Source organism: Mirounga angustirostris, unplaced genomic scaffold (genome assembly GCF_029215605.1).
Source record: "Mirounga angustirostris isolate CCGP_5_RB_7025 unplaced genomic scaffold, mMirAng1.0.hap1 SCAF_7, whole genome shotgun sequence".
Classification (NCBI taxonomy): domain Eukaryota; kingdom Metazoa; phylum Chordata; class Mammalia; order Carnivora; family Phocidae; genus Mirounga; species Mirounga angustirostris.
In genome coordinates this window covers 69798929-69812191 of record NW_026991715.1, presented here as the reverse complement: position 1 = coordinate 69812191, position 13263 = coordinate 69798929, and the positions used below count along the sequence as shown (strand labels likewise).

The 13263-nt window shown below is 37.2% G+C and overlaps 1 protein-coding gene across 2 annotated transcripts; it reads left to right on the top strand.

Moving 5' to 3' along the window:
- Positions 1–137: 137 nt before the first annotated feature.
- Positions 138–13086, top strand: MBLAC2 (metallo-beta-lactamase domain containing 2). Of its 2 annotated transcripts, XM_045898394.3 has the most exons (3): positions 138–643; positions 734–995; positions 9776–13086. In XM_045898394.3, the coding sequence occupies exons 1-3, from the start codon at positions 542–544 to the stop codon at positions 10159–10161; spliced, it is 750 nt and encodes a 249-aa protein (XP_045754350.1). In that variant the 5' UTR covers positions 138–541; the 3' UTR covers positions 10162–13086. The 2 variants fall into 2 exon arrangements, with proteins under 2 accessions (XP_045754350.1, XP_045754342.1); XM_045898386.3 differs by having other exon boundaries at positions 139–995.
- The last annotated feature ends 177 nt before the right edge of the window (positions 13087–13263 follow it).

Here is a 13263-nt window from a genome sequence, read left to right as displayed (position 1 = left end):
GCCCCGCCCGCTGGGCCAAGAGCTTTTTAGCCCTTGGCAGGCGCCGTACTCCTCCATCCGGCTTGGCCTGACTCTTTCCGCGCCGGCTGGAAGTGCGCTTCCCAGCGCGCAGTGGGTGGGAGCACCCGGCACCTCCCCTGCCTTGCTTCTTGCCTCTGCAGTCAGATCCCCGGGGTGAAGAAAGTGTCTCCTTCTGGGTCGCCAGTGTGCTGCGGTGCCCCTGCGTTAACGCCCCCTTGTGCTGCAGCTACTGAAGCTGCGACTACTCCAGCGCCTAGGTGCGGGTAGAGCAACCTCTGCTCTTTGCGGACCTGGCTGGAGGGTGCGGACAGACTCTCCAGGCCGCGTCTCGGCGCGTCCTTCCTCCTAGTTCTCCCCCCCCGCCCTCGCGTCTCCCGGATCCCCCGCCCTCTCCTCGCTCTGCGCCTCCTCCCTGGCTGCGGGCTGACCGCTCCACACCGCCGCAGCGCCTAGCGTCTGGACTGCCTGCCGGAGGCACACACGCCTACACCCACTCCGCTCGACCGCACCTCTGCCCAGCATGTCCGCGCTCGAGTGGTACGCCCACAAGTCCCTGGGCGACGGCATCTTCTGGATTCAGGAACGCTTCTATGAGTCGGGCAACCGCGCCAACATATGGCTGGTGCGCGGTTCCGAGCAAGATGTGGTGATAGATACCGGCCTGGGGCTGCGCAGCCTCCCAGAGTACCTGTACTCCTCCGGTCTCTTGCAGGATCACGGGGCCAAAGAGGACGCGGCGTGCCGGCCACTGCTGGCCGTGGCCACCCACGTGCACTTCGACCACTCCGGAGGCCTCTACCAGTTCGACCGGGTGGCCGTGCATCATGCCGAGGCCGAGGCACTGGCTCGCGGGGACAACTTTGAGACCGTGACCTGGCTGTCTGACAGCGAGGTGGTGCGGGCGCCCAGCCCCGGCTGGAGGGCCAGGCAGTTCCGAGTGCAGGCGGTACAGCCCACCCTCATCCTGCAGGATGGTAATGGGCCCTCACGGGCACGCGCTCTGTCATTAAGGGAGGGGATTGGGAAAAACTGTTCGAGGGATGCATGTTGCAGACGTGCGTGGCTATAAGCTGGCCTGTTTTGTCACATCGCAGAAACACCACTACTGTTTCTCCCTTCCCCGAGTAGAAGCCCACTCGATCGGAGCCAAGGCCAGTTCTGGCACCATGTGGCAACGCCAAGTACTGGAATTAAAGCCGGCCCCACCTCCTAGTCAGTTTCCTGTGTAGGATACAGTAGTAACACTACAGAGGCTTGTGACTAGGGATTCCCCATTCTTTTCCCGAACACCTGTCTGATTTCCAGACGCTTCTCTAGCGAAAAGACTTTTAAGGAATGACTCCTCACAGAGAGTTCATGACATGCTCTGTGCTTTTGAGGCCGGCTGACTTCATCCGCTATGTCAGTGGTCACTGCTGGGTATGAGCAGTTCCCACCTGTAGGTTTAGAAAGCCATTAGAGAGCAGTGGTTCCAATCTGCTCGTGCATCCTAATCTCCATATAGGTTTCTGTTCTTGATGTAGCCTCATTAGAGAAAAGCTTGATGGCGAACATAAAAAGTAGAGTATGTGAGTCTTACATTATGACAATATACGGTCTGGCTTAAAGCAAGGCCTGAAAAAAATTAATAAGGAGGTTATTTCCGGTGATGGTGAAGTACGTGGACTAATGCATGGATAGCCTTGGGCCTGTGCCTTTGTAAAAGACAGGATGGGGATCAGAGAGAAACTAATGGAATAAAATAAAATAGACGTGGGCCCCAGCCCTCGCAACCCCAGCAGGCACTTAAATAATTGAGCTAATTAGCCACAATAGCAATATTTGTATATTAATTTCCTTTTCTTTTTTAGAATACTTTTGTTGATTTCATTTTATCTTCACAACACGTTTGAAGCGAGGTGGCTGACCACAAAGCAAGATAATGACAAAAGCTAGGATTTGAACCAAGACAAAATAGATCAAAGCATGCAGATCATAAATCCTACCCCATAAATATATTATGGTAATTCTGAGTAAGATATGAAACCCCCTTCTCATATTTTTATCTTGAAACCATTTCAATTGCCAATTTTATTTATTAAAACGTTACTCCAAGAGGTAGAAATATCCTGTTGCACAATAAGGCTACTTTATGACTGACCAATATGACAAATAATGAAATATTTCACAATCATCAGTTTATCATACAGATGAGATCTTGATCACTTGAAATAGAAAAAAAAATAGAAAGCAAGATTCTGTACCTCACACCCCACTGAAAAAGTCTTTTAATTAAAATTTTAAATCTAAAGATTAAAGACTGGTTAGGTGGGAGTCATTATTTGACAATTTGAAATGAAAGAAAAGTACATTTACAGTATTTCTTGTATTTCTTGGTAAAATTGATACTTTTTAGAGGTAGGATTTCCATGCAGTTGATGGGTATTCAGAGTAAATTCACTGTAGCACTGAGACCAAAAAATGTTTACATTAGTATTTAAAATGTATTAATTTGTCTGAATGAATAAATTACTTCTGATTTATTTACTTTTGCTCCTGTGCCAGCAATAGGAAATCAATGGTGAAAGAATGATAAGAATTACTGTTTTATAGGTGAAGAGTCCAAGCAGGCCTGAATATCATGCCTGAGGTCACATATCCTGTTTGGAAAAGAGCTAGGACTAGAATCCAGGTTTCCTAAATCTCAGTTGATGGTAGTAACATTATAGCATTTTGGAACTGCAGGGGGCCTGTAAGCCTTTGAAAGTGTGGGGGAAAAAAGCTTAATATTTACCAAACACTTAAAACTGAGAATAGGGTGTTAAATAAAAAGGTGTTTTTCATTAGGAGCAGAATGCCTCACCTCTCAAGTAGTATCTAATTTCCTCTTTTCTCAGGAATATTAATTTCCTTTCTCTTCTGAATGGTGTGGCCTGCTAACTTGCTGTTATCATAATCCAGATGCCTGGAAGGAGATACAAAATACTTATATGAAAAATTCATACACAGTTACACACACACACACACACACACAAACAGCACATATCCAAACAGCATGAGGTCATTGTTTTAGTTAGAGCATAAGGAGACTAAAGTCATTAGTTTATTACATTTCATTTAGTGAACTGATGATCACTTGTCATGAGGAAGCATAAATCTGGGCACGGTATAACTAACCCAAAAGCTGACTTGTAAATGAGGGACAAGGAGAGATCATCATCCAGTGTATCATCTTAGATGGAAAAACAACTCCCCCTACTAATAGTAACATAGTATCCTCCTATAAAAAGATAGATAAACCTTAGGTTAATATACTACCTTCTTGATGGGGCATACGTCTCTTTGTTTTTCACAATATTCAAATGATACGAAGTGCAGGCATTTTGTCCCCTGTTATAGATGTTTAAACAATTTGCCTAGAGTCACCAAAATAATCACAGTTATGACAGGTAGACTTAAATCATTTGGGGAGGTTAAAAAGAAAAAATAGAACCCAGAAAGGTAGCAGGTTGAAAAACACATCTAACTTGACTCCATCCCAAACCTGACTAAGACTACTATAAAGGGACCGTGGTTTGTCTGTTTAACTGTAAATCCATATTGAACTATTTCAGATGCTGCAGAGTAAATGTGATAACTGAGTCAGCGTTTTATCTTCTGGCAGCAATGGGAAATCAAGAGCCAATCCAGTCTGCACTGCAGGAACCTTAAAAGGCTCAGGAATTAGCAGTAGCTGGTACCTTAGTGGCGGCGAAGGAAAGAATACTAAAATAAGTAGAACTGGTTGAAAGCCATTTAAGAGGTTATTGAAACTCTGGAATGCCTATCTGGTTAGTGTGTCCTCTGGGGGTGGGTAAAGCAGAGGAGTTTCTTGATTGAAAGATGCTAAGTACTATTGAGCTCAGGATTCAGTATGGAAAATAGAAGTGTGTGTGTGTGTGTGTGTGTGTGTGTGAGAGAGAGAGAGAGAGAGAGAGAGAGAGAGAGAGAGAGAGAGTGTATGTTCCCTACAAGTTTCCAAGAAGGATAGACCCAGGTCTTTACCCGCCAAGTAGCAAATTGGAAGAATCTTACCTGGGAAATGCATCCAGCCCTGGAGGAAAGACTAAGATGCTGATCTCTAATCAATCTTTGGCTTGATCTCTCCACAGTGAAGCCTTGGTCACTAGTTCCATGCATGTGCTTCAAGCAGCCTTTTCACCCCCCATTCTTAAACAGGCAACCAAGCATTATGAAGAATCTGAGAAAATCATCTAACATGAGATCAAATACTAAAACAAATAACATAAGGCAATTTGAGGGTTGACGATTATCATTAATAGTATTAGGGGATGACAGAAGCTATTGTATTCAAGATATCCAAGAGACAATAGGATGCTTTAAAAATAAGGAACAGAACAGTATATGCGCACGCGTGTGCACACACACACACACACACGAGTCTTGGAATTTAAAATGGCAGAAGTTTTTTTTTTAAAGATTTATTTATTTCAGAGAGAGAGAGAGAGTGCATGTGCAACAGGGGGAGGGGCAGAGGGTGAGGGAAAGAGAGAGAGAGAAGCAGACACATGCCTGCCCCATATGGCGGTCAACGTGGGGTTCAACATGGGGCTTGACCCCATCACCCTTAGAAGATGACCTGAGCTAAAATAGTCACTTAACTGACTGAGCCACCCAGGGACCCCTAAAATGGTAGAAGTTTCTTAGTAGAACTGAAAGATAAAGTTGAAAAAAGAAAGAGCAGATAGGCAAAATGAAAACTAGGAGAGAACCAATAGAACCAGTTTGGAAAATTCAACACTGGAATAAAAGAAGCACAGATAGAATAGAGAAAATGGAGGAAAAGAAAGCATAATAGAGATAATTCATGAAAATATCCCATAATTAAGGGATGTAAATTTTTAGACTGAGAGAGCCCACAGAGTTCCTAGCATGAATAAAAACCCACCCAACCAAATGCACATTATTGTAAAATTTCAGAATATTAGAATCAAGCTTCCAGAAATTTAAATTAAAAAGTCATCTATACAGGGGCACCTGGGTGGCTCTGTTAGTCAAGCGTCTGACTGTTGGTTTCAGCTCAGGTCATGATCTCAGGGTCCTGGGATCAGCTCTAGGTAGGGCTCTGAGCTCAGTGGGGAGTCTGCTTGTGGATTCTCTCTCCCTTTCTCTCTGCCATTCCCCCCTACCCCCGTCTTAAATAAATAAATAAATCTTTTTAAAAAAGTCATCTATACAGATCATAATGGCTTTGGAGCCAGAAAAGAAGAACTATGTCTTATTTGAATACAATTCACTTTCAATTTAGAATTCTACATCCATTTCACTAACAGTGAAGTTCTCAAAAAGGTATTTCCCAAATGCTATTACTTAGAAACTTACTAAGATGCAATTTTATCCTGTTTACTCCCTTCAAAATAAGGAAGTAAAGCAAGAAGAAGACTTGGAATACAGGAAACATGAGATACAAGAAAAAGTTGAAAGGAAGCATCAGGATGATGGCAAAGATGGTACTCCAACAATGACATTATGCCAGATGTAAAGAGCTCCACACTGGAGCAGTTAAGTCATTAATCTTTTGGAGGATGAGAAGATGAGAAATATATACATGTGTAGTGCCAGTAGGAGAAGAGTGAAGAGTAAAGAGAGCTAAAAATTCTTATATTTCATCATGGAAGTCGACCAGTATCATCTAAAATTTAAAAACCAAGAAATGGTAATACATGAATGAAATCAGTACAGTATATCGAATTTGTAAATCAATAAATGAAATATAAAAATTTAGAGACGGGTATATCTAGTAGAGGCAGCTACCAGAAGAAAAATTGTTAAAAAATGGTTGATTCTTGGGAGCAGGATTGGAGATAGAGTCAGAATGGGGCAAATAACTTTTTCATACATTTTAAGCCCTTTTGGAATATTTTATTTGAAATATATACATATATTTCTTTAATTAAAAATGAAATTAAAAAATGGGGTATACCAAGATGGGAAAGGATATTTAGAAGCCAAGAGAAGTTTAGTATGGCTGGAATCTGATGACAACTGGGTCAGGGTGACGGCTTGGAAGGATATTGTGGGTAAGTGTGTGTGTGATTATATATTTATATATATGATATTTTTTTTATATATGGATACATTTCATAGGCAATTCTGATTCTTGTAAGAGAAGTTTTGATGAAATTATATATGTGAGCATTATAAGCATATGGGAGGCACATATAAAGCCATAGGGTAATGGTAGACCTAATGATATTTAGCCATATGGCCTTATCAACTGCTTACAGTTGGTATCTATTTGATAGGTGGGCACTTTTGACTTATCTGTTGCTAAATATTTTGAATATCACTTGGATATAACCAATGATCTATAAGATTCTATCCCTGCATTGGCAATTATCCACAGATTTCTTTTTGATTCAACTTCCCTCCCCTCCTTTCTATACACTTATGAAAACATCAGTCTCTGACAGCTCCATTATTACACCAACCTAGCTATAATTTCTTTACCTTACCTGCCAACCATACATAAATGACATAAATGGGGTTTGTGATCCCCAGAGGCTCTTTAAATCTGGAACAATTATCTTGTAAAGGAGTCTGGCCCCTTATAACTATCCTTGGTAGATACCTAGGAATGGAATCCCTGGATCTTATGGTAAGTAGATGTTAATTTTTTAAGACAGTGCCTGTTTTCCAAAGTAGTTATACCGCTTTACACTCCTACATGCAATGGGTAAGAGTTCCTGTTTCTCCACATCTTTGTCAACACTTGTTTTTGTCCATCTCTTTTTATTTTAGCCATTCTCATGAGTGTGTAGTGGTATTTCATTGTGGTTTTATTTGCATCTCCCTGATAATTAATGATGTTGAGCATATTTTCAGGTACTTATCTGCTATTCAAATATCTTTGTTAAAGGTTCTATTAAAATCTCTCCTCCTTTCTAAAAATTTTTATTTTTGTTTTCTTATTATTGAGTTGTGAGTAATCTTTATATATACTGAATTTACATTTCTGGGATAAACCTCATTTGGTCATTATCCTATTTATAAATTGCTGTACTTAATTTGCCAATATTTTGATAATGATTTTGAGACAACTATCATTAGGAATTTTGGTTTGTAATTTTCTTTTTTTACATTGTCTTTGTCTACAATTGAATTTGAAAGCTTTCCCTCCTCATCTATATTTTGAAAGTCTAGATTCTTTCCCTATCTTGAGTGACTAACAGAATTGACCAATGAAGCCATCTTTGCGCCTGGACTTTTCCTTGTGGGGAGATTTAAATTATTAACCAATTTCTTTGCTTGATATAGGTCTATTTAGATTTTCTATTTCTTCTTCAATCACTTTAGGTAATTTGTCTCTTCCTAAGAATTTGTCTTTTTCAATTAAGTTGTCAAATTTGTTTACTTAAAGTTATTCATAATATTCCCTTATACTCCTTTTAATTTCCTTAGGGTCTGTAGTGATTTCCCTTCTTTCATTCCTGATTTTTGCAATTTGTGTTTTCTGTAACTTTTTTCTTTGTCTAGCCAGTGGCATATCAATTTTGTTGCTCTTTTCAGTGAACCAACTATTGATTTCTTTGATTTTTTTCCTAATGATATTTGTTTCTTATTTATTCCTGTGCTGGCCTTTATTATTTATTCCTTAACACTTACTTATATTTGATTTGCTCCTTTTCCTAACTTCTTAAGATCAAAACTTTGGTTAGAAACTTTGGTTTTAAACAGTTAACCCTTTATAAATAAGCATTTAAAGCAATAAATTTTTTTCTAAGCACTGCATGAGCTGCATCCCATAGATTTTGGTATATTTTATTTTTATTTTCATTCAGTTCAAGAGATTTTCTAGTCTCCTTTGTGATTTCATCTTTGACCCATAAGTTATGTAGAACTGTGATGCTTACTTTGTGTATATTTGGATATTTCCCATATTTATTTTTGTTATTAATTTCTAATTATGTTGTAGTCAAGGAACATATTTTTATGATTTTATTTCTTTCACATTTACTGAGACTTGCTTTATGTATAGCCTGATGAATATTCCAAGTGCAATTAAAAAGAATGTATGCTGTTTTAAGATAAAGCATATTATATATGTCACTTAGGTCAAACTGGTTGATAGTATTGTTCACATCTTCTGTATTCTTACTGATTTTCTATCTACTTGTTTTACAAATTATTCAGAGAGGAATATTTAAATCTCTAAGCATAATTGTTTAACTGTTTATTCTTTTTTAAAAAATATTTATTTGAGAGAAAGCATGAATGAGCGCGGGGGAGGGGCAGAGGGAGAGGGAAAAAGAGTGTTAAGCAGACTCCACGCTGAGGATGGAGCCTGTCATGGGGCTCAATCCCACGACCCTAAGATCATGACCTGAGGCGATATCAAGAGTCCAGCGCTTAACCAACTGTGCCAACCAGGCGCCCCTGAACTGTTTATTCTTATTTCAGTTTTGTCAGTTTTTACTTCATGAATTTTTAGTCTCTTTTTTAGGTACAAGCACATTTATAATTTTTTAGTGTGTTGACTTAATGTATATCCTAATAAAATGTACCTCTTTTCCCTTCACCAATAGTCCTTATTTTGTCTAATATTAATATAGCCACTCTAGTTCTCTTATTAATCTCTATATGGTATAACTTTTTCAACCTCTTTTTGTCTTTGACCTTACAGTTCCTCTCTGATAGACTGCATATATACCTTGCTTTTTATTATTATTATTATTATTTTTAAAGAGGTTATTTATTTGAGAGAGAGAGAGCATGCGTGCACGAGTTGGGGGAGGAAAGGGGGAGGGAGATGGAGCATCAGACTCCCCACTGAGCAGGGAGCCTGACATAGGGCTCGATCCCAGGATCCTGAGATCATGACCTGAGCTGAATTCAGACGCTTAACCAACTGAGCCACCCAGGCATCCCTGTACCTTGCTTTTTAAATCTATTTTGACAATCTCTGCCTTTGATTAGAATGTTTATCCCATTAACATTTAATGTAATTATTGATGTAGTTGAATTTAGGTCTGCCATTTTGTTATTTGTTTCTATGTCTGTTTCTTATTTATCCCTCTTTTCTGCTTTCATTGTCTTTTAGGTTTAACAAATTATGATTATTACACTGTTTTAATTCCCCTATTAACTTTTTAACTATATGTCTTTAATTTTTTACTCTGTGTGTGTTTTCACTAAAGATAACAATATGGGACTTTTAAATTATGATGATTTACTTAAGTTAGTACTGGTTTAAATCCAGTGAAACAGCAATTTTGCACTCATACCTCAAAGAGCAGCATTCATGAATTGTGTCATTGTACCATGGGTGTACTGAAATATAAAAGTTTTGTGGTCAAATAAGTTTGAGAAATGGTACAACCATATCTCCCTTGTGTATATTTATACTGTAGATTAGCATAGTAAAAAGCTCTCAGAAGCCCTGTAGAAAAAAAGCTGCTTCATTTTCTTTGAAGAAAGGGTTTCCAATACTATTTGACTACAGAATCTTCCTTTTCTTTTATGTATCACAACAACCTACAGAAATAGCATTCCACATAACTCACTTTGACAAACACTGGTCAAGCAAACAATAGAAATGAAATACAGGCAACTTATTTTTAATTCATCATTAAGAAGTATTGTGTTTTTGAAATAAAATTGAAAGAAGTGTCATCCTTCCAGACCTCTTTAAAACCAACTAATGTTCTTTTATTCTTTAAATGATTGAAGTCAAGTATACAACATGTTTATCTGTAAGCTCTGTTTCCATTTGTAGGGGATGTGATCAACCTTGGTGACAGACAGCTCACTGTTATGCACATGCCTGGTCACTCCAGGGGCAGTATTTGCTTACATGACAAAGACCGGAAGATTCTCTTCAGTGGAGATGTCGTGTATGATGGATCACTGATTGACTGGCTCCCATACAGCAGGATAAGTGACTATGTTGGAACCTGTGAACGTCTGATAGAATTAGTGGACAGAGGTCTGGTAGAGAAGGTGCTTCCTGGGCACTTCAATACCTTTGGTGCTGAAAGGCTTTTTCGATTGGCTTCTAACTATATTTCAAAAGCTGGGATATGTCACAAAGTTTCCACTTTTGCCATGCGATCTCTTGCAAGTTTAGCCTTACGTGTAACAAATTCTAGGACCTCACCCTAGTATCTATACTGATAACCTATTGTGATTAGTTCTATAAATTAATCCAATTCATTTTGTGTTGTTTAAAGTGATTAATAGTGAGCATTTCAAGGAGTGCTTTATTAGAGAAAAAAAGATTGAGAGTAAGCCAAAAAAGGAGGTTCTTTGTTTAAATTTCTTTCTTCCAAATAAGAAATCAATAAAATAAGCTTATAATTTGCCAAGCTGTCATCTTATAATATTTGTCACCTTGTAACATCCAGAAATGACATAGAACTATACGCAAAAGCAAGGAGGCATTTTGCAGTAACAGAAAGAACTGTCCCTGCTCCCATTTGGCTTATTTTATTTCCTAGATGACCTAGAAAAAGAGGCATAAAGTTTTATGTTTATACTCCAAACTTGATATTTTTAGTATTTTATTTAAAGGTAAAGGTTCTTGAGTTTAAAATACATTAGTAGTCAATACAAACATATAAATTAACATTTAAAATAACAGCTAAAACAGTCCATTGTTATGGCACAGAATTTTTATGCTTCGTTTATTTATTCTTAATGTAATTATAGCGTACATTATATGTTGTGTAATTTTACTTACAAAGAGTACAATGAATTTTGTTTATTGCAAAGCTTTAAATATAACTTGCAGAGTGCTTCAGTAAAAAGCTACTAATAGCATTGTCTGTTATGTGCGTGTAATATTTTCAATCATAAAAGTGAAATTCAAATGTCTGTAATCTAATTACAAATTGTCAGATTTCTCAAAAGGACACTGTCAGGCAAATTTGAAAATATACACATTGAAAATAATTTTTTATTATATCCTATTTTAATATTAACAGCTATTATAAACAAACCTTTTCTTGTTAAATAGCAGCTTCAGTATGTGTCATATTTTATAGTATCAGAACAACTATAGAGATCTATGAATCCTGATAGAAATCATTCTTTTACTTACCATAACATATGTATGTACCACAGAAGGCTTTTCAGATTAATTGCAAAATATGCATTAGATATTGACTTAGAGTGAATTGCCTTTTTTTATCCTGATTCACAACACCTATTCCTGTTCAGTATTCTTTGTCTTGAATGAAAAAAAGTCTACATTTATAAAGTTATAGGAAAGGTTTGCTCACTATTTAGTAAAACATTTTGGTTTGGTGCTCTTTATAATTTATTAAAAAGCCTTTTGGAGTATTTCATAAAGGTTTTTTAAACAGTTTTTTCACTGCCTTTTTATTATTGACATGTCCAAAACCAAACTGAGATAGCTTTGGAAACCAGATTTTTTTAGTATTAAGAAGGTTTAGCAACTTTGATTTCTGAAAAATTGTGAAATGTTCCCACCCTCCACCCACCCAGGTTCTTTAGTCTTTTATTCATTCAACACATGCACACCCACACATACCACATGGATACACACAGTCACATACATATATACATGCACAGTATGTGCTAAACACTGTGGAAGCTTAAAAAGTCAAAGAGACTACATCTTAGCTGGAAGTAGAAGGCAAAACATGAATAATAATATATGCAGGTTGAAGCTAATACAAATTACACAATAGTATCAGGGACATAAGTGGAGGGATGTGGAGTTTGGTTAGGAAAAGATTCCTGAAGGAGGGGTTTTTCAGTCAGATCAGAAAGACGATTTGTTAGGTTTAGGGGATAGGGGTTTAGGGATGTCAGGATAGGGGACAAAAGATCCAAGAATAGGGATGGAAGCACTGCTGTCTAAAGTAGTGACAATTTAAATTTAATTTTCAGGAATCTTAGATCTTCCAAACACCAAGTATTTAGCATGAGAAAGGTGGGTTTGTGATTGTGTATGTAAGAATCATCCTCAATGACAGACAAGCTACACTGCCACATGCCACCAAATAAATCTCATTCAAGGCAGTTGGTCTGTTTCAATTGATAGTACAACATCAAGAATTTAGATTTGGTTCAGGGCAACTACAATCACTTAATGAGCCTTAAATATAGCCATTATTTTTATATCAGTAGCACAAAAAAGAAAAAACACAAAACCAAAAGTCCTTAACCATTGACCATTTTATCATACTTTAGGACTTAAAAAAAAAATCAGGGTATAGTAGGCACTAAGTTTTATTGAGAAATATTTAAACCTGATGAAGGCTTTCTTTATTTCTTAAAAGTATAATTTTTCAAAACATGTTAATTTTATTTTTAAATTCCCCAATTTTTTTTCCAGTTTTTCAAGTTGTACAAAATCATAAGACTGTGATATTTTGCTTTTGTTTCAGTGTGAATAAATTGGGGAAAGGATCTATCATTCATTTAGTGCCCATGCTATGCATTTTAAAATATGCATTATTTAGTTTAATCCTGGCCCCAGTGCCAAGAAGTAATTGACCAGCTTCACACAACATAACTTTGAACAAAGCTGGTAACTGAACACAGGTCTGTCTGCCTCCCAAACTGTGCTCTTTCTCTTGTACCTGCACAATAACATAAAATTGGCAAAATGTATTTTTACTTTCCCAGATGCCACATGTGCCAAGAATAAATCAAGTGATGTTAAGCATAATAATAGCATATTTTAAAAGAAGCTTTAAAAAAATATATTTTCACCCTGACAGTGACCCGTGTTATAATTTATGGTTTTTGGAACTAAGAGTATGTAAGTATTATTCAATATCGTCAAAATGTAAGACATTTAGAAATAATTTTTATTTGTATTGTTAAGATCTTAATCTTTGGAAATTCATTATCCTTATTTGGTGTTTCCTTTTAACTAAGAAGTCTAAAACAAACAAAAACCTTGTGTGTTATCCTGATATAGTTGAATAAATGATTATGTGTAGTTCTTATATGAATAGTAATGATTGTGACATGCACAAATTGTCTTCTTATAATTTTCAGTAAGTGTAAGTAAACAATTGTGTGATAAATATTAAAGTGAACATTTTATTTCAATCTCTAGTTGGTATTTTTTTCTAATATTAGCAAATTCCCATTTAATTTCTTAGAAGTATATTTCTTAGTGAAGTGCAGTTTTAAAAATGTGTAATAAGTAAGATACCAAATCTGTGGGCAAGAATAGGGAATCCAGAAACTGAAAATGCCCATATAAACTTTTAGTAGTTAATAAAT